Source organism: Oryzias latipes, chromosome 10 (assembly GCF_053564925.1).
Source record: "Oryzias latipes strain Hd-rR chromosome 10, Olatipes_Hd-rR_3.1".
NCBI classification, from domain to species: domain Eukaryota; kingdom Metazoa; phylum Chordata; class Actinopteri; order Beloniformes; family Adrianichthyidae; genus Oryzias; species Oryzias latipes.
The window spans coordinates 30,695,500-30,717,176 of NC_136246.1; the positions used below are offsets into that span (position 1 = coordinate 30,695,500).

General features: G+C 40.2%; 2 protein-coding genes and 1 non-coding gene across 4 annotated transcripts; all 3 read left to right on the plus strand.

The window, feature by feature from the left end:
• The first annotated feature begins 1,197 nt into the window (after positions 1-1,197).
• Positions 1,198-9,078, plus strand: hprt1 (hypoxanthine phosphoribosyltransferase 1). The gene is made up of 9 exons (XM_004073573.5): positions 1,198-1,481; positions 3,949-4,055; positions 4,489-4,672; positions 5,501-5,566; positions 7,642-7,659; positions 7,741-7,823; positions 7,904-7,950; positions 8,050-8,126; positions 8,221-9,078. The coding sequence occupies exons 1-9, from the start codon at positions 1,455-1,457 to the stop codon at positions 8,266-8,268; spliced, it is 657 nt and encodes a 218-aa protein (XP_004073621.1). The 5' UTR covers positions 1,198-1,454; the 3' UTR covers positions 8,269-9,078.
• Positions 9,079-10,443: 1,365 nt separating this feature from the next.
• pabir2 (PABIR family member 2) lies at positions 10,444-21,282 on the plus strand. Of its 2 annotated transcripts, none has more exons than XM_023959369.2 (10): positions 10,444-11,412; positions 11,502-11,580; positions 11,654-11,707; positions 11,935-11,978; positions 12,053-12,107; positions 12,364-12,465; positions 13,251-13,336; positions 17,089-17,153; positions 17,922-18,018; positions 19,488-21,282. In XM_023959369.2, exons 1-10 carry the CDS (start codon positions 11,288-11,290, stop codon positions 19,624-19,626), a joined length of 846 nt encoding a protein of 281 aa, XP_023815137.1. In that variant the 5' UTR covers positions 10,444-11,287; the 3' UTR covers positions 19,627-21,282. The 2 variants fall into 2 exon arrangements, with proteins under 2 accessions (XP_023815137.1, XP_023815138.1); XM_023959370.2 differs by having other exon boundaries at positions 10,450-11,412; positions 17,092-17,153.
• On the plus strand, positions 12,155-12,304 carry LOC111948085 (small nucleolar RNA U109). The gene has a single exon (XR_002874069.1). It is a non-coding gene; the product is annotated as a small nucleolar RNA U109 (small nucleolar RNA).
• Positions 21,283-21,677: the final 395 nt, after the last annotated feature.

Consider the following 21,677-nt stretch of genomic DNA (forward strand, 5'->3'; position numbering starts at 1 on the left):
AAGAAGAAGGGTAACTGCTTTTAGGGATTATGTGAATGTGGAAAAGATTTGTTCAAATGTGGAAAAGATGCAGAAAACACACAAGAAGATCCTTGAATGACCGACTTTCAAGAGTTTGGGGGAACCTGGAGTTTGCGTGTTGTCCTCGTGTGTGCGTAGGTTGTCTCCATACACTCTGGTTTCCTCCAAAACGTCCCAAATAACCAGGCAGAAAATAAGAATTTAACCAAAAGAAGACCTTGCAGATCTGCTACTTCTTTTATTTATTTATTTTTAATTTTGTCTCTGGTGTTCACCTCCACAGCAGTCACTCAGTTACAGGGCCGTCGCTGTGGATCTCCTGAAAGTCCGTGTTGTTTAGCAACATCCCAGCTCTTGAGAAGATCTGCAAGGAAGAATGGACCTAAATGGGTCCTAGAGTATGTGAAAACCTAGTGAAGACTGCGGGAAACCTTTGACCTGGGAAGTGAAGTTTTGTTTTTGACCACTTGTTTTCTGTTACAAATAAATTATTTAATAATTGTAATATTCTGGATTGTTTTTTACTTTCTCTCTCACAGATTAAGTCCATTTAAGATGAACTTTACAGACAAACGTTTTTTTTATCTGTAATAACGGATTATTAGAGAAACGCCACAGTAATTATCAAAAATAAAGGGTGTTTTCAGGACATAAACAAGCAGAAAATCCCCCTGACGCCGAAATCCACATATGGACGGACCAACTCATATGCAAATTGTATTATTTAGATAGTAAAAACCTCTTGTTATGATGAGCCTCTGGGTTTCTTAAACTTACACAGCTGTTCCCTTTGCATTGTCCCTGTGAAAATATTCTAAACTTCCTCTTGAAAATAAAAAGGTTTTAAAATGATTATGTTTTAAGTTTTAATGACAATGAGTTGGACAGTTCTAAATCTGGAGCATCTTTTTAAAAAACGAGAAGCTTTTCAAAGTTCCAGTTATTGCTTCCTCATAATTTGCCTGCTGAAGAAGTATCATAATAATCCCTGCGGTTTTGCTGCTACCAATCTGCTTTTTTTGTGTGTATTACCATGGCAACCCATCCAATAAATGTGAAAACACACCATATGGCTCCAATAATACGGTTTATTGGATTTAACGGAATACAAATCAGAGGGGATATTAATAAAGGTGACAATGAAGATTGCTGTGTCGGGCTCTATGAGACGACATCTCATCCACAAGAAGGGGGAGGGGCCAAAGAACCCGACACACAAACACTGCGCACGCGCAGAAGAGGCGGCAGTACCCACAGCAACACCGACTACATTTCCGTCAGCAGTGTGACCGCTAGCAAAGGCGGAGCCGTACATCCCTTCTGTGTGTTCTGTCACGAGCCCACTTTTATACCGCAGAACACTGACGGTGCACCCGCCGTCCACAAGCACAGGACTACCCGAGAACCCCCCTCGTTTGAAGTGGGAAACCAACATGGCGACGTCCAGCTCCTGTGTTGTGGTGAGTTCAGAGCGGAGTGGAAAGCTCATCGGTAGCGAGACTGTTTTGGCATCAACATGCCCTATCAGACCCTTTAAACGGACTTGGGTCGTCTCTGCGGCCGGCCGCGGAGGGACAGGGTGTTCAAGGGCGCGCGCGCGCGCGTTGCGTTTTCAACTGTTACATTCCACAGTTGCGGGGTCTGTTCCTCATCTCGGTGAAACGTTTGTTAGCGTGCTCTAAGCGTGGCCGGCGGAAGACGGGGGGGGGGGGGGGGGGGTGACGTCAGAGAGGACGGGGCCAACTGTAGTTTTTCGCGCCACTCCGAACGCTGCGGACGGGAGGCGCGGTTTCGCGCGGCCACCGTTCAAAGAGCTCATCAGAAGTGCAAAATAAAAGCAAGTTTCTGTAAAATCGAAGCACGAATTTCTCAATTTTGTCCTGTACGCGCACCGTATTTTATTTTGAAAAGAAACTAAACTTATGAACAAAATCGTACATTTTCCTAACAATCAAATTAACAAATAAAATAAAGTCCTGCTTCACACAATTGAGAAATACTGACATTTCATGGAATTTCAAAGTTAAAATCGTTATTTTCTCCTAAAAGTTTATCTGATATTGCTTTTTTTATTTTATTTTTTTTAACTTGATGTCAAACTCTGCCACCTGAAAAACTAATTATTTTTTTAATCATTACTTTGTAGAGATGCGTGTAAGGGACGTCACTTTCAAGCATATTTAAAAAATACATTTTAAGTTTAAGAGATAAAAACAAATACCCGTAGTAACATTTTTTTTTCTAAAGTATCCTTTATATTTATTTATTACTGTATCTAGAATCACCTTATGATATAAAGTGTGATCTTTTGACATTTAAATAATGACTAAAATATCAAATTCCCTGCAGGATCAGAGCGCATGATCTTGCCCTTTGGAACATGTGAGCATTTTGTAATATTTGATATACAGTAAAAAAAAAAAACAAAAGCTGGGCTGACACGGCCTCTTGCCCGGGATAAGTAAATAAATAACTAGTACTGTGTGTTCCCAGAAGTACAGGCGAAGTCTGATGCGTTAATGAAAGCTGCTTTGCACAGGTCTGCAGCAAACTTTTAGCTTCAAGTGTCATTTCTCTGTTAAAGAGTACTTGGTGTGTTTATGAACAGAACCAGGTCTTTATTTTGCTTTCCACCTGGGATCACTGAAAGTTCTTCACGTGTCACTGCTGGTTTTTTCCACTGCGCTCACAGCCTCCCCGCCGTCACATGCTGAGAGTCATGCTGGCTGTGTTTTTGCGGCTCCCTGTTTGACCTGCAGCAGGAAATTTGATTTAGTACAACATTGTAACCCGGGCTGGCAGAATTGCAAAGGACACCTTTCATCCCGGACATTGCCTTTACAGCCTTCTCCGGTCAGGGCGGCGCTTTAGGACTATGGACAGCTTCTTCCCCCGAGCTGCCACTAATGAACTCCTGACCTCTCAAGAACATGGAACAAAACCACAGAAACTGTCACACCAGAACTACTGTTACATTTTTACTGTTGCATTTTTTTATCTAGTTATGTTTAAATATTCCTATTTCTATCTCATAGTACTTTCTTTTTATCATTTATCCTCCCCTGTCTTACTCCTTTACACTTTTTGTTTTTATATCTTTCTTGTTTGCACGATAGCACAAGACACCAAAGCTAAATTCCTGTACATGCACTGTACTTTGCCAATAAAGCTGATTCTGATTCTGGTTTACAAGATTTACAAACCAGTCAAATAACGTGAAAACATCGGTTCCCTCACTAATGATTTGTGGCACAACATGCATTTATGCTTCAGATGGCTGGGTTTGCAGCTGGATGTCTATGAGTATTTCACTATTTGATTTTACACTAATTTTACTATTATTAAATTTGGTGATTGTCTTAAATATGATCATATTCATCTGTTTGAGGAAAATCTCAAATCTTTGCTCACAGACTTTGATCTTTGAGGTTCCTCACACAGTGGAGGTGTACCTTGTGGGATAAAGACACAAATGTGTGACAGGACTCTGAAGTGCTTTGGTGTCGGAAAATGGTGCAAAAAAAATCCAGTTTTCCACGTCAAAGAGATGAGAGGACTGTGTTCAGAGATGGATTATTGGTGATTGAAATGCATCCTGCAAATGAATTCTGTTCCTTAGCTGTCAGCGTGTACGAAACCCCAAAAAGATGCACCCAAGGAGGATTAAAATTGCCTGCAATTTGGAGTTGAATAAAACCCATGAATTGCAAATGTTTTGTTGTTCTTTCCAAGCTCCTAACATAGATTTCCTTCTGAGAATCCGACATGTTTACACTAATAGCAGCTGCTTTCAGCTCGTCTCAGGGCGGAGATCCCGTCGGCTTGTTAATCTGTACAGAACAGGCATTGTCGTCTGAAGTCTCCCAGATAAACGACTGTTCTAGAGGAAAAACAAGTCGCCTCCTGCGTCTAAATCTTCTCTTCCAGATCAGCGATGAGGAGCAGGGCTACGACCTGGATCTCTTCTGCATCCCCAGGCACTACGCCTCCGATCTGGAGAGGGTGTACATCCCCCACGGTCTCATCTTGGATAGGTGGGCCGTCAGATGTTTGTCAAAGTATTGGTGTTGTACTGGATGGAGGATGCTTTCACGCTGGGCTCACGGTCCACAACAGAGTTTATGTCTGTGTCCAGATTACGCATTCCTAGATTTTAGATTTTATTATTTTTCGCAACTAAATTACAAAAATAAAGACAATTTGTTAAAAGAAAATGAAATGCAGCAAAAACCCATAGAGTTTATTTAAAGTCTTTAAAGTAGAGAATATTTAGGGCAAGTGAGCTGTCGATGGATGCAAATCCCAGAAAATGTTTAAAACCTCCCGAGTGACTGACTGTCAGACGTTCGAGTTCTAAGAAGCCTCAGTCGGTTCTGCTTTGTTTGCCGACCCAAACGGAACGGTGAGCTTCTGCTGAGCGCGGCAGAAAAGCGGGCGGCTGACGGTCCTCTTTGTGTTTCACTTCAGGACGGAGAGGCTGGCCAGAGAGATCATGAAAGAAATGGGGGGACACCACATCGTGGCCCTTTGCGTGCTGAAAGGCGGATACAAATTTTTCGCCGACCTGTTGGACTACATCAAGGCTCTGAACAGGAACAGCGACCGCTCCATTCCCATGACCGTGGACTTCATTCGCCTTAAAAGCTACTATGTAATCCCCTTTTCAATATATGTGTTTTATTTTAATGCACATTTGTTTTGCAAAGTAGCAGCAACTTTGAATGTTTTTTTGCATTACGTATGAAAATACCTGGAAATGTACTGGAATGTAATGATCTTTACCCTCATTTAACGTCCTTTAAAGGTCATTTGTGTCAATCATGGGCTTCTTTTTCATGTTTCAATTACAAACTCGCTGGGCTTGGTCTAAATCCTGGGTGAGAATTTTTCACGCAGCCACTGCTGAGCATCCGTGACGCTGTTTAAAGGTTGTAGGTTTTTTTTTAAGGCATCAGAGCTCATGCAATAGTTTCTGTAAACACAAACCAGATCAAGAAAGTAAGCAAAACCCAAAATCTAGCTTTTTTAAATTTAATTTGTAGTATGTACTTCTGCTCATTTTAGTCCACCTGCTCAGAGGAGTCGCTGTGAACAGGATTTATATGGATCATAAAAATGCAAAACAAAATTGATGTGGTGGATAAACCAGTTTAGAAAAATGTTGACATGTTTGGTCTGAATTCCCTCAAACCAAAGATGAATGCTTCTGCATTTGCAGACATGAGCTCTAAACTGTCATGACCTCCAATGTGCTTCAATTCAACCCCAGGAAAACTCATATATGACTGATTTTATACTTTTACTTTTACTTTACGGCACATTCTGCTCTTTTTTTCTTTTTGCAATTATGTTTACAAAGCCCTTCAGCATTTTTCAGCCTATTAAATCTATTAACGTCTAAGACTTGGTGAGGCGTGCTCTGTTTTTGCAGTTGTTTTGAGAAAACCCAGCAGACCTACTTGTGCTTTTATTTTCCCAGAACGACCAGTCGACAGGGGAAATCAAAGTGATCGGTGGAGACGACCTGTCTACCCTAACCGGCAAGGTGAGGTTCAGAAAACCAAAAATGTTTACTTACTGGAAGAATTTTAATATTTTCTGAGAGTTTCACGATGTTCCAACAATTTAGTTTGCTGAATAGAACATGACTCTTTTATCAGAGTCCAATTTCTATTGTTGACCTTGAATAGTAAGTGAATAAACGTCAAGGCTGCCCTTTTAGGATGAGCGAATATTCTTCCATTTATAACTTCCACTTGCATGTTTTTATCCATAAAAAGTACTAAAATCAAAGTAACTTTTGCTATTAGTTTATTTTTGATTACGGCTATTATTTTTAAATTTGTGTTGTTTTTCTAAATAAAGTTTAGAATACAATCACTTAATGAATTGGGACCCCCCCCCCCAGCAGAGAGTAGAGAAGGAGCATTAAGCTGCTTTGCACTGGTGACTAAAGCTCCGACGTTTCCCATCTGCACCTCTATTGTTTCACGTCATACGTGTTTCTTCAGGAACACACTAGAAGAGTTTTATTGCAACGTTTGAACACAAGTCACTCAACGCAACTTTATTCCTGTCTCTGCTTGTGTTTAAATGTTGGATTGTTGTGGAAATTAAGAATAGATGGAGAAAAGTATTTAAAAAAAATCTAAATGATGTAAAAAAACAAAAGGGGGATATGATTTCCTAAAGTCTGACATCGCTTTCATAAATGGTATTGTGTTATTTATTTCTTTGTCTCAAAAAAACATGCAGTTAAAGATCTGCAGCTTCCAGCAGCTTGGACGGGGATATTCCTGCTGCTGTAACATGTTAATAGCAGTAGCAGTTAGCAGCTGTAACATCTAGTAAGGCCTCCTAATCCTGATAATACGTTTTTATGGTGTCATGTAAACAATGTCAACTTACCCGACTGAACTTTAAAAGCTGCAGGCACGTCATGAACCATTGACTGTAAATAAGAACTGGGATGAATGACTCCTCCCCTCTGGCATTCCAAACAGGAAGTGATACCAACAGCTGTTACTCAAGTAATTCTATTTCTCAAAATAACAATGTACCTTCTTTTAACATGTTCTTTATGAAAATAATCTTTTTTTTGTAGTACAAGTTATAAATTAGCCAACTAATAAAAATAGGTGGAGCCTACGTCCAATGTTTACGTTTGACAGATTGGATGTAGTCTTCTGTCAAATGGTAGAGGGCGTGGTCTTCAAACAATGCCACTCCTGATTGGCCAGAGTGGGCGGCATAGAAATGTTGGCACAGACCAACTTGGACCACTAGCTGTTTACTGGTGATGTCTGGCTCCAACGCGGCCACTGTATCGTGAAAAAATGGCTTCTGAATTGACTTCCTTCGGTTGGAGCCGGAAGTAAACGATTTTCTATGGATGACGCCGAGGCCTGCACAAAAAAATCACAAATTTATCGTTTTATTTATCGAGCTGTTCAAGGCCCGTATCGCAAAAGTCTGCGAAATGTGCAATAAATGGTTACCTTAAATGTGCTAAAACAATTTTGTGGCAGCTTGAAGTATTTAACGAATCAAATAAATCCCTTTATGCATTTGACCAATCGGATGGAGCCCTTTTATGTTGTATTTTTGCCTCCTATGTAGACTAGGGTCATTTGGAGTGTAATTTAACTTTTTTTTTATTAAACTGTTGCAGTGAAATGGAAATGATGTTTTTGGTTGTTTTGCCATTTGTTCGTGTATCGCAAGTTATATCGTCATCGCAATATTGATCACTTATATCACACATCGCGCGTTTTCCTCATATGGTGCAGCCCTAATGACCTCACACTCACTCGTCTAGTTCTTAGTTACCATCAATGTCTGGAACCCAAGCAGGGCAGCCATGCTTCATTCAATTCTCATAACGTTATTGTCCTTTACTGCCAATAAAAGGGGATTAAATGTGGTCATCAGGAATGTGTAATAGCTTGTATTTGAGGCTATCTACAGTACAAACCTTTACTGGCGCTGGCGCGGTTGAATGTGCCCATCATGGATCTTCCTCACATTTCTGACTTTATCTCCTGTCTTTGAGGCACTTCTGACTAAGCCTTGTTTATTTTTCTTTCTTGTGACTAATTTATTATGGTTCTCTTTCCACAGAACGTCTTGATTGTGGAGGTAGGAGCTCATTTCTGTGTTTCCTTCGCAGTTAAAGTCGGCAGCTCGTTATACTCAAACGCCTCTGATCAAATGTTTCAGGACATCATCGACACAGGAAAGACGATGCAGACGTTATTGGAGCTCCTCAAGCAGTACAACCCCAAAATGGTGAAAGTAGCCAGGTATAGCAGCGCCTTTCTCTTTGAAATGCCGTGCTGTTTGTTGTGAGCAGCGATCCACGTTTTGACCTCTGCCTCTGTAGTTTGTTGGTGAAGAGGACGCCACGGAGTGTCGGCTACCGGCCGGACTGTGAGACTTTTGCTTGTTTTGAAATTAATTTTTCTCTAACGAACACCATAATTATTTGATACAGTGTTGAAGTCATTTATTCCCCTTTTCTTGTTGAAGATGTAGGATTTGAAGTCCCAGATAAGTTTGTGGTGGGATACGCTCTGGACTACAACGAGTATTTTAGAGATCTTAATGTAGGTGGTTTTTCTTTACATCTCTTAGTGTGATTATTCCTGCTCCATCGTTCACTGCCTGACTCAAAGAGCCTTTCTTTTTCTTTTTCCTCAGCACATCTGCGTTATTAGCGAAACGGGAAAGGAGAAGTACAAAGCATGAGGGAGCACTTTGTGTTGGTTTGGCTGCAGCGCTTTCTTTTGCTGTTCATTTCCCGTTTGAGGGCTGCTTTGTGTGGATGAAATACTCGGCCTGATCAGGGTTTACGAAGACGCGCCGACGATCCTGCCTCATAACAGACACAGAAGATGCTAAAGTGGTTGCCCTGGAAACCATCCGGGTTAAAGTGCATGAAGCCCAGATTCAGGCTCAGCTGAAGTGAAGCTTTTATGCCCCCCCATGCTGAGCTTTTGTTCTGTAATTGTTTTTTTTTTTTAAATATTTTTCTAAGAATTAATTTATTCAAAGAAAATGCTGCTAGCGTAAAGTACAAAATGAAAACTATTGTAAATTTCCCGCCCTTTATTTAAAAAAAAAAAAATTTTGCTTTTAGTGTAATTCCTGGACTTACTGGCTGTGGATCTCTGAACGCTCTTAAAAAGAGGATGTTGCAATTTGTTGTCTGTGTGTATATTTTGGGACACTTTTACAGCCTGTTGTGAGAAGAGCTCCCTGCAGAGTCACTGTGGTGCAGAAAAACCTGAATGTGGTCCCCGATCGAGTGTGGGGTTTTGCCAAAGATGAAATGCCATAATGTTTGCTCAAAGATTTCATGAGCATTCAATCAAAGCTGAAGATTTGTACGATTGGTTTAAATTTGTTCATCAAACTTCTAATACCTTCTGTCCTCTGTTTTCTAAATCAGAAAAATGCTTTTTCAACCCACTGTTCCCCTTCAAGCTAAAAGGTTTTCAATTATTTTAAACTCCCGAACTTCTTCTAAATCTGTTATTAAAAATAGCTGAACCCTGATCAGTTTTGTGAGTGTATTATTTAAAAATTCTGTTCTTCAGGACTAGACGTAATACTAAAGTAAGCCAAATAATGTTTATCTGTGTAAATGTAAAGGCCATTTGTACAGAGCCCCTAAAGGGTCATTGAAGGAAAAAAATAAAAAACTATCGGCTGCGCACCAGTCAGTATCGGCTGCGCACCCGTCAGTAACGGCTGCACAACTGTTACTAGGTAATTTGCGCACAGAGAAATGTTCCCAAGTTACCTGGAAATGGCATTCTGTGAGCTAATTGAGTTTTACTTTGCTTTTTGACTTGTCTACAAAGAGATTGCAGCTTTGCCTGCGTACCGTCACAATTACATCATCTCTGAACGTCATCTTAAACGAGTTTTAAAGTAATGTGGTTGTTTCAAAAAAGGGTCTAAATTATATTTGGCATATGGATTCTTTCGACAGACTAAAGCCATTTATTTGTATTAATGGCTGTTAGTAACTGGTCAAACAAACAATTGAAGTTAAAAAAAAATTTCCTTCAATTACCCTTTAGGGGCTCCGTGATTTTGGCAAAAGAAAAAGGTAAACGATTTTGAAAATAAAGGTTTAGAAAATATAAAAACAATGTTTGTGTAGCAAAAGCTAAATTAGCTGAGCAAATTGATGTGAAATAACCTGACAGCAAACCATATGATTTGAACATATAGGAAAATTTAAACCTGTCTGATAACAGACACAAACATAAAGCAGAACAAATCACTGGAAAAATTATAAATGTTCAGCATTGCACAAGAATTGTTTTTTTTTTAATTTGCTAAAATAATTGTTTTAAAAGTTTAGCAATGCTAATGTAAAAATTTGATGCTGAATGAGTTAAACAAATCGACTTAAATGCTTTATACTTATGTTTGGCAAGAGAAATATAAAAAAAAACGTTATAATAACGAACAGTTCATTGGGAAGTTGCAGATGCATAAATTAGATGCTAAATTAGCTTTATAAATTGTTGTGAAAAGTTAGCAACTAAAGTTAAGCAAAAGAAGCGTAAAAAGCTAAATGCAAAATTAGCTTTAGAAATGTAACATGTTGAAACAGCTGAACAACTATATCAATAAAAGCTGGGTGTTTATCAAATAAAACAAATTATTACATTATTTTTATATATTTTTTTTGACGGGGACATCCTCACTTTATTTTAAAAAAAGATATATCTGTTTTATGGACACGACAGTTAATGAGTAAAGCTTAACTAATGTGGCGTAATCGATGATTTTCTGGGAAATATTTGTCCTCCAGGTACAGTGCTTGGTACATTCCATGGTTTGGTCCCAGAATGTCCTCGCGCCGGCAAATGGAGCGTTTTCATTGGACATTAACATTAAAAAAAGGGGCGTGGATTTTTTTTTTTTTTTTTTTTTTTGCCAGCTCCTGTGTGATCTGGGATTCTAGTTCATTCGTGGTTGGCGGCTCGCAGAAACGAAACATAAAATTTGGGGAATTTTTCACTACACTTATTAGCTCAGTTAATTCTATAAGAATTTTTTTTACGGATAAAAATGTTTAGTGAATCTGTGTCGCAGCTTCGATCCATCCATAGAATATGTATTGAAGCTATTGGGGTCAATGCTAGCTTAGCATGCTAGCTCGTTGGGCTAGGTTTCACTGCTGTTGGTTATGGCTGAACCATTCTTTCGGCTCTCAGTCTCACAGTAAGCAGTTAGCTATAGAAGCTATGCTCGTCATTTGAAAGCAATGTTTGCGCTTTAGAGTTGCTTAAATTTGGTTTAACTGAATGCTGCTGCCTGACTAGTTTGGCTAGCGCTAGCTCATTTTAAGGCGCTAACATGAAGTTGTAGCTCGCCAACCGCTTCTGCCTCGCAGACTAAGTAACGGGCATTGTGTGGTATGTAGCCTTGGCGTGCTAGCCATCACGCTGCAAAGTTGTGACTACTTGTAGCACTCCGTGTAATGATAACACAGGCTGTTTTAGACGTCGCCGTAAATTGCGCTAAAATTAGTATCCCACTGTATGGTCAAACTCTTTAGTTCGTGCGCCCATACGGACGAAGGGGGGCCTCTGTGAGTTGCTGTCGTTGGTTTTGTATCCCGGTTTGATAGCACATTTTAATCATGTAATAGCAGCTGGGGTAGGACGTCAGTAATGTGGCATTACTGAACCAGTCGGCCATTTGACGTTCACGGATCGGTGACGGACTGGCCCCTTCCAGGAACATGAACAACTCCGGAGTCATGCCCCAAGAAAAGATGGAGCTGGATCTGGAGATCCCATCCTCCTTAGTGCAGGTCGACGGACATCTGAGAAGATCCAACAGCGCTCCCATGATCAATGGCTTGAGGTTCCTCGTTGATTTCTTTCTAAGTGTGCCCACGTGCTTGCTTTTGGATCATGGGAGAATACAAACAGGTCTCCATCTGTCATTTGCAGCGATAACTCCCAGGTATTCCACAGAGAGGTTCTGCGCAGTCGCAGAAACAGCACCACAGTTGTCAACAGGCCCAACATGGTACAGTTCTGCACTTGGCATTTGTCTGCAGCGTTTTTGAAGCGACAGTAATAACTTTCGCGTCCACACACAGGTCCCATCGTCACCCATCCGTGTCCCCAGCACCAGACTCCACCAAATAAAACAAGTAAGCGCCTGAGGGCACTGCCCAGTGCATGAGTGAGCATGTCAGACCACCGGTTCCCTTTGATTATGAGGGTTAACGGTGTTTAAAAACATGCAAGAGCAACACTAGAGTTAAAAGGACCATTGATCTGATGATCAACTGGTAGTACCAAACTCCTACAAAAAAAGAAAAGTTTGACGATTGTATTGATATGAATGAGTTTTCTTATCTATTTTTCTGTATTGCAGGAAGAGGGAGTGGACGTTATGAACAGGGAGACTGCTCATGAACGGTGAGCTCTACAGCTTGTTTTTGAGTCAAAATCCAATGTTTCTAAGCTCATCTTTTAATATTTTTCTCTCACAGGGAAGTTCAAGCTGCCATGCAAATGAGCCACTCCTGGGAGGAAAGTCTTAGTCTGGTAAGAGATAGTTTCTAACCACACTTTCAGTGTAATGATGGACTTCGGTGCATGTTTTGGCCCTCTTTGCCGTCTGTCCGTGACAATAGGGGGGTCAAGCAAAAACATGCTAGATTAACGCTGAAATATTCGGGAGCTAACAGGGCCACCAGTCTTTCAAGGCCAGACTGAGTCGGTAGTATAAAACTCCCACAGTTGCCAAAGCATGTATGTTTCAAGCTGCCTTCATTCATGTCATGTGTTGCTGTTTTCTCAGAGTGACAATGATTTGGAGAAAGTGGCTTCTTCATCGCCAAAGCGAGTTGACTTTGTGCCTGTGTCGCCGGCCCCGTCCCCAACCAGAGGGATAGGAAAGAAGGTACCGTGCTCTTTTAGAAATCATCTTGGCAAAGTCACCCATCTCAACTCGAGGCTCCTTTTGGCCTAAATCTGAACTTAAAGAGGACATGAACCTGTCTTTTTAACCCTCAGTAGTCCCTGGACTCACATTTGCTGTTGACGCAGGAAGGAATCCATACCCCTCATTAGCGTAGCTTTCCTTCAAAATTCAATGTGAAGGTTTTAAAAAGTTTGTAGCTTTGAAATGTTTGGTTTAAAAAAAAAAAGTTATGCTACATACCTGTAAGACCTCCTGGAATAAATTCTTGTTTCTCCGGAGGAGCTTTGCCTGGTTTTTAGATATTTTTCTACATTGTTTTGACCTCGTCTTTGCTTTGATTGTGGATTTACCGGTATATATTTTTATTTTGCCTCCACTTGTTCGATCTTTTGTTCTAAAACATAAAATGTTTGATCTCAATATTTGTAACTTTTTTTCAGCAAAAAAGGGACAGATTTACCACTCGGAATTGTGTCTTTTTGGACAAGTTCATTGTGGAATTATTTTGCTATATAATGAAAGATATATATATATATAAATATCTGTAAAAAATACAAAAAAAATAGATATAAAGGATTGCCACGAAAGACTAAGATTAATTAATCAAACAAATAGTAAAGCAGAACAAAAGGCCCCATACTACTAAGTTTTAATGTGCTTGTTGTTTATTTGTGAACAGAACAAATCCTACTGATTTACAGACAGATTCTTAATGGCTCTCCTAATATTTGTTCTTTGACCTCTTGTTCTTGTCTTTCAAGCAGCAGTGTTTCTCTCCTTCGCTCCAAATCCTGGTGAGCTGCAATGGTTTGACGCCCAGCCCGATACCCAGCCCCACGCGCAGGTTCAGGTTAGTGTTCGCTGGACCTGAAAGTGTTGTTTTCCCCCTAGATTTGACTTTTTCTTGAGAACAAATTAGGGATGGGCCGATATATATTTTTTCCGGCCGATAACCGATATGTCCTCTGCAAATGTGGCAGATATTTGACGTTACCGATCCTTAAGCGTCTACAGCAGGGGTCTCAAACTTGCGTCCTGCGGGCCCCAAGATGATATTTTGCTGCCCCCGCCTTAATATGAAAGTTTAATGTTAATTCGTCCCGCCAGTTAGTATGAATGACACTTTTTCAGTGTTGTGCGCGGAGCTGACAAATCAACCAATCACAGTGGGGTATATGACTCTGGGGGCGTGAACATTTAATGCAGGAAACCTGACAGCCCCCTCCCTGGACCACATTAAGGAGTTCCTTACTTTCCTTCTTAGAACATATTTATTCGCTCGCAATTTTCTACATACATGCAGTCCGTGCTGAATTTTCCTCTGGGCCGCACAGACCCAGGAGGAGGGTTAAGGTTATGGTTACGGTTAGGCGCGCGGCGGCGTATCAACCCCGATCAAACGATTCTCATGCACGGCTGTTACGGCAGCACAACGCCCCCCCCCCCAGGAGATGGTCAGCTGAGGAGAATAAATGTCCCACACCTACATGCGTGACAGCTAATGGGGCTTGAACATTAAACATGTGCGAGCAACAACATGAAGTCTTAGACACACGTGTGGAAAATGCAACGATAGACGTGTTTGAGATGAACCAGCGCCGTGCCTGGATTGTTAGCGAGACCGGGGGGGGGGTGAAGGCAAAGCTGCAGCGGGACTTAAGGAGAGCAGGAAGTTGGAGTTCAATTTAGTTTTAATATGCCTCTCCCCCTTTAGTATGATCTTTGTTATTACATCTTTTATAATTATTTCAATGTTTTGTAATGTTTGTAGCCTTTTTTTAATCCATAGGTATTTTAAATTATTTTAATTGATCACTCAACTACAAAAACCGTCAGGACACATTTCCCATAATGCAATGTTTTGTAGTCATGGGCAGCTTGCAGTCAGTGCAGTACTAAATTTCCAGCTGCATTGGCAGCTGGTGATATTTTTTTGATGATTGACAGGTGATGTTGGAGCAAAAACATACGTCACACACCAGGTGATCTGTGCAGCGTTACGTCCACCTGGGTGATCTCAAACACGCCTAATGTGCATCTTGGCTGCACATATTTGGTGTCACCAACATGAATTTCCATACGATTTTGAGCCTTTCTCTGATCTCAGGTATTGGTAACGATTGCTCTGATCTCCAGTGAACATCATCGTTCTTTTAGGAACCACAGTTTGAATTCAGCTATGAAAACATAGGAGTGGCTGACCGGCTGCTCTAAAATAACTTGTGACCAGAGTTTAAACGTCCAAAATGTCATAAGAAAGAACATCTAAAAATGGTTACTGAATTTTGTTTCTCCTTTACTGATTTGTGGTTTAAAGCGTAAACTTTTTAAAAAAACATTCAACACAGACTCAAAATTGGGAACACAAACTCTGACTTCTCCACCTTAAATTTCAAAAAGTCCAAGTACAGTCCAGATTTACTGACAATCATCTTTAACCACACTGAGGGTCTCAGCAGCCAGGTGTCCAGCAGTAAGAAGACAAGAGAAGCCGTGTTCAGAAGAACCATTGATGGATTTACAGAACTGTAGTTATAATTCAATAGTGTTAACTGAACTGTGTTAATAGGGACGTTTAAATTAGAAAACTGCATATATAGAAGACTAAATAAACAGAAATCTATTACTGATTCATTTACTTATAGATTTTTTTATTTACATATTTTATTTAAAGGAGAGTTTTATAAGTACATTTTGTACAGAAAACAGTTAATGATAGAGTATAGTTAATAGTATAGTACATGTTCCATACAAACCTTATTGGCTTTCAGACACTCACAAGTTGCGTGTGTGTGTGTGTGTGCGCGTTGAAGTTGTGGCCCTCCCTGAGCTAGACCCTGCCTTCTGTGGCCCCTGGGAAAATTGAGTTTGAGGCCCCTGGTCTACAGTGACACAAAAGTTCAGATTTCCTTTTTGTTTCTTTATTAGAAATGCACAACTTTTCTTTTACTGGACAATCACATTGTACTTCACCTTTTTAACACACAGCATAGGGTCTTATAGGAACAAGTATCACTTTAAAACTTTCATATAGATATATATGTAAGCATTCAGACCATTTATGGAATATTAGACAGAACTGTAAACCATAAGCTCCCCATTGCCTGGATCTATTATGTATAAAAAAATAACATTTACCTAATAAACAGTCAATTAATGACTATAACTGTAAATCCATTCCATTAGAAAAATTGGTATACATTTTCCACAGGTGCTATCTCATCTTCACATGAATAGCTTGCGTGACAGAATGAAACGTTTCACGTGTGTTAGTCTGAAGGCATAAGGTTGGGTGTGTGAACGTTAGTTGTATTATGTAAGAAAATAACGCACAAAGAGCGTTAATTTCTGATAAGGCCATTAACCCGCTCATACCATGGTCACCTACAATAGAAATAAATATTCAACCAGTTTTCAGTACTTTATTCTTATTTTTTCGGATTGGACCACTTTTTTCCCCCACAAAAGCGGACTATTTGTTAGGTGGTGCTGAGGAGCGCGTTGTCGCGCTACCAAGACAACGCGCTCCGACCCTGGCAAGGGAAAGCCATATCTATGCTAGTGGTCACGATGGCTTAAATAAAGCGTCAGTTCAGAGAGAAAGTTCACCTTTTAACGCTTTTTTTTTTTCCAGAGGATGAAGCAAAAGGTTGTTTTAAAGAAGCCCGCGGAGTGAAATAGAACATTTAGGTTTGTGACCGGCGTGCGGTTATCACTGTGCACTATCACTTTTTAATGCACACCCAGCAACCAATCGGAATCAAGTATTCACCTGGACCATGGTATAGGTCCATGTTTACCTTTATGTATGTGAACATTATTGGAGCCAAAAGGTTTGTTTGTAACATTTGCGTTTGTGTAGACAGGCCCCGCCCCTTTTAGATTTGTCGTACTTCCAAACCTGACCGCAATGATAATAAACACCCAGCAACTTGTTGCTTTAAGATGCTTTATGGACCCCCCCCCCACACACACACACACATCCCTCTCTCTTCTTCCCTCCTTTTCTCTTCTGTCCGGTCCAACAAAAAACTGTTACAAATATAATTAATGGGAGTTAGCCTAAATTACAAAGGGGGTTTATTCAAATATACATCTCTTGTGTCAGAAGAATCACAACCTTGTAAAAGTAAAATATGTCCAACACAAGAGGCCTTCAGCTCTCATCTGTCTGCCCAGCTGTTGGACAGGACAAGTTGAGAAGATTTAACTTGATTTTTTTTAACTTGCAGATCTAAATTTAGCTTCTTTTTTTTATGTCGGACCGATGCAGATAAACTCAAGTTATGCAAACATTGGCCGATGCTGGCACCGATATATCGCCCATCCCTCAAACAAATACACGATCTGCAGTAAAACCTATTCTTTAAAAGGTTTAGGTTCATGCTGTGGTCTTTAGCTGTTGAATTACCGTAACTCTTCTTCCACTGTTTATGCAATTAACGTCATCACAGTGGATTCTCCTCTTCAGAATCCACTGTGATGATGTTAATTGAAGGAGCTCGTGTGATTTGGTGTCACCAACGACAGCTCTGGTGCTTTAAAAAAAAAAAAAAAAGGTTAAATAAAATGGCTTGATCTTGTTGGATCCGGTTTCTTCAGCAGGCGAAGTCAGAGTCCAATCAACTGCATCCGAGCCAGCATTCTGGGCCCAATGAAGCGTAAAGGTGAGACGGTTTTCCGTTCACAAAAAGTCGTGCCACGGCCTGATACCGTGCGAAATATCAAGCATTGCATTCTGGTCGTAATAATCTAAGGATAGAATCGCTATTTAAAGAATTACTTTACTTAAGTGGCTATCCTATTAGATCCACAATTCAATGTATTGTGTTTGAATGGTTGCTGGAGGTTTTTTTTTTTTATTGGACGTGTAAAAATTTGATTTAATTATCATCATTTATACCTTTTATTTGAAACAGGAGAATCAACTAAACAACCGATAAGAACACAGATCTTAAAATATATATATCTATATATATATATATATATATATATATATATATATAGATATATATATAGATAGATATATATATAGATATATATATATATATATATATATATATATATATATATATATATATATATATATATATATATATATATATATATATATATATATATATATATATATATATATATATATATATATGTATAGATATATTTATCCACTTTAAATAAGTGTAGCACATTTGGTATGTTTGTACTGAAAATGCGACATTATTTCGTAACTTTAAAGCCATAATGACATCACCTGAATGTATTTTTACTATACTTTTCCATATTCATAAGCATTGTGTATCGGCGATCTCGGATAACAAATGTGTGTGCTGTATTTCTCCGGAACGGATCGCAGATTTCGGAGTTTTCAGTTAGAGGGAATAAACTCGGTGCAGAAGTTTTCTTGTTTCCAAACATCAGCTCTCTTTGTTTGACAGGTGAGATGGAGACGGAGAGTCAACCGAAGAGACTCTTCCAGGGCACCACCACCATGCTGTCCTCAGACGCCTCCAATCTGTCTGACCTCAGCTCCTGGTAATCGACACCAACCCGCCCGGTTCATCTGGGCTGCGGCCAAACCCAATGCCCTGGAAAATTCCCAGAAGTCTCTGCAAAAAAACTAGGCTGTTTCCGAATTCCTGCCCTAACCCCTTACTACTAAAAAACAATATAGTGTGCCCTGAATTTTAAAAGCAATTCAGACACCACGCTCACTACTTTTGTTTTTAAACGGTGGATATGACATCATGGATTCAAGAAGTTAAAATATAATAAATATGAGCATTTTGCGACGATTATTTATCGTCCACTGTCTTCTGAAGATAAAAAACTGATGGTTTATTAAAAATAATACATTTAAATAAATTGTTTGGCAAAAATTGCTACGATGCAATGCATTGTGGTTTATATTCGCCGATCTAGTGAGCATTGATGCACACTGGTTTGTCGCAAAGACTTCTGGGAAATTTCTAGGGAACTCGATTTTGGAATGGACAGCACTAGAAAATGGCAAACGCTCTATTATATTGAGTAGGGAAGGAATTCGGACACAACCCTAGTGTGCATCGATGCTCAATATAGACCACAGTGCATTGTGTATGAACAATGTGTCATTTGACGAAATGTACGTCCATTGATGTGGTATTTATCATCCACTTTTTCATCTTCAGAGTTTTGGTCAAATGTTCATATTTATTAGGTTTTTACTTCGGCGAAAAGGCGATAAGAAAGCAAGCAGGAACCGTGGGTCTAAATGTAATCAAAATCCAGGCGGCTGGAACGTCCTGCACTATGTTTTCCACACTACAAGGCATTCCGGATCGTAAGCTGGATGGTTTTGTTCCCTCGGAAACTCTTCTATGATTGGTGCAGATTACATTTCCGTACCACTGATTTATTCATGTTACAGGGCCTATATTATATCTTTGGCACATTAAAGAACACAATCTTTGTTAAATTAGTCATTTTCGCAGCCCGTTTTCCAACCCGGCTTGATCTCTGAGGCTCCGCCTTTCGCTCCGTGTGGGTGACGTCAACCTAGAGTCGGCCTCGGCGGCGTGTCGCCGCTCGAAAAGCAAACAACATCCATACTTTAGCATAGATGGTGGATAGTGTGCATATAAATTGATATATGATAATGATATGGGCCCTTTAAATTCTCTGCTTGATTCCCATGTTCCGCTGTGTGATCGATGGCCTTGAGGTTGAAATCTGTGTAAGCGAGTCTCATGACAGGCGCCATTTTTCAGTGGTTCTACTTTGGTTAAACGTTTTGACAGAGCGCCGTGTACTTCTCCAAATTACATCATAAGTAAACAGAACCAGATAGAATCTGTGTTGTTGTTTTTAGAAATAAAACAGCCATGTTCATGTTGAGGCTGATGCAACAGTCACCCTGTGGGTCGATGGGCTTCAAAGACAAAGTTGTCTCCAAAGAAGACATCTTTGTGTATTTGTTGTTTCGGTGTAAGATGTGAGATTCTCTTCTTCTTTGTCTTCTCCAGTCATTCTCCAGACCTGCTGGACGGCAGTCTGAGCAGCATCGGCTCCTCCACCGACTCCCCGGGGAAGATGGAGGGCGTGTCCCCGTCCTCCTCCAGCAACTCCCCCTTCGCCTCGCTGCAGGATCTGTCCCCGAAGTGAGGGCACCAAGAAGACGTGAAGGACAAACGGGGCCCCTCCCTCCACGCCGAGAGGGATCTAGCCCCCGCCGTTAACCGCATCCGTTCATTTCTGTGAGTTCACCCCGTTTTCCCCTCACGGCTGCTTTTCATGAAGGCGGAGCTCGTCTGAGGTTCGGAGACGCCACCCGGTGTGGGGTGGGGTGGGGGGGTCTGTGGAATGACTGAAGACACTGTGAGCACCGGCTGCTAGTTGGGGGTGTTGGATGGTGCTTTGCTTCATGCTTCTGGCTTTCCTGCACACCAGTGAGCACACAGAGCACTGGAGAAGACATTTTGGATGTGTACATTTTCCTGTTATGTGCTGGAAAAGCTTCTTTCTGTCAGAAAAAAAAATTTAACTTATTTTGGTTGTTCTTTTTTTTTTTTTGCTTTCTTTGTAATGATGTACATATATTTAGTTTTGCATCGAAACTATTTGTGGGCTACATCTATTGAGCGTTCCTGTCGTACTTTAAAAAGTGTGGAGAAAGTTTCCAGAATGTTTTTTATCAGCTGTGAATGTGTGTTGTGCTTTTTTGTTTATTGTTGTTGTTTTTTTTTAAATTTCCCATGATGCCCGACTCCCGTAACGATCTGCTGCAGATGTACAGAATGATTCCACCTCTAGGTAACCCCCCACCCTCCAGATGAAATGTGGACATTCCAGCTTCGACACTATAGCTTTCCTGTTTTGTTTTTTTCCCAGAATTCCTCTGGTGTGGACGATGAATTAGTTCCTTCTGGCAAAGTGTTCTTATTTATAAAGAAAGTAAACTTGGGTGGTGATGGATTTCTATCTCCTGTGAACAGTTTATCCATGATGATCAAACTGCTGTGACGAAAAAATAAAATATAAATATATATATATATATAGAGAGAGAGAGAGAGAGAATGGGTTTGGGGGTGGGGGTGCCATTGCATTGTGGGTAAAATACTGCTGGTGTGGTTTTGATTTAAAAAAACAAAAACAACAAAAACCCCAACTTGCTGCACAGGACGCTGCGAGTGTTTCAGTTGGCGTCTTAAAGCCAAATCATCCAAACTGTTTGATGGTGGGGGGGTTCGAGCTTTCGAGCTCGCACTGTGACATTTGCACCGTCTTCAGTCGTCATGGCAACCTGGTCTCGTACCCCTGACCTGTGTTAACTTTACCAACCCTTTTTTAACGGCTCCGTAGCCGTCAATGTTTGTCTGTTGATATGAAAAGAGGAAGTGAATGTAAATCGTTGTATGAAAGTGGGAGCTTTTATTTAAAAAAAAAAAAAGTATGTTTGCTTGTTTGTTTTGTTCTTTTTTTAACTTGCTGTCTGCTTTATTTTGACACAGGAAGTGGCACATGGTCTGTTTTTTTTTGTCCCAGTCTTCCCCGTGTTCAGGGCAGCATTTTAGCGGTCCGTGTGGTTCTGTGCCGCATGTCCGACTTACGCTTTGCCTCCGCTTGGTTTCTGCGCCGTCTCCATGGCGAACATCAGGAGTTAATAAATTATTTCTTTGTTCTGACCCAGAGGCCACGTGTGGCTCCGATACCCCTTCATCACGGCTCTCTGCTCGAAGACATGAAAAACGTTACTTTTTCAAATGAGAGACAGTTTTATTTTTTGACTGAAAGGTGAATAAAGTGAAACATAACCGACAAGTCAGACTGTGTACAACTCATTTACAAACAGTTGAAGCTCCAATCTAGATTTTATACTATAATGCAGAACTGTGTCACAGTGTACATGTTATAATTCTAAGTGTGCCTTAAGGTCCAAAGAACACCGTATGGGTTGCTTTATCAGCTCTGACTTAAATTTAGTTTCCAGTTATGGCTGAATGCACTAAAAATGGTCAAATTAACAATAAAAAGAAAAATAACTTACACTACCTACTAGGTTTCCTGCATCGACATACTATTTGGTACAAGGCGTCTTATTTTGAAAGGAAGTCATGTGAACCTTTGTCAAAAGTTAAACTTAACAGGGATAATATTTATGTCAAAAGTACATATATATTGAAAATATTAGTAACCATGACACAAATGCAACGTAG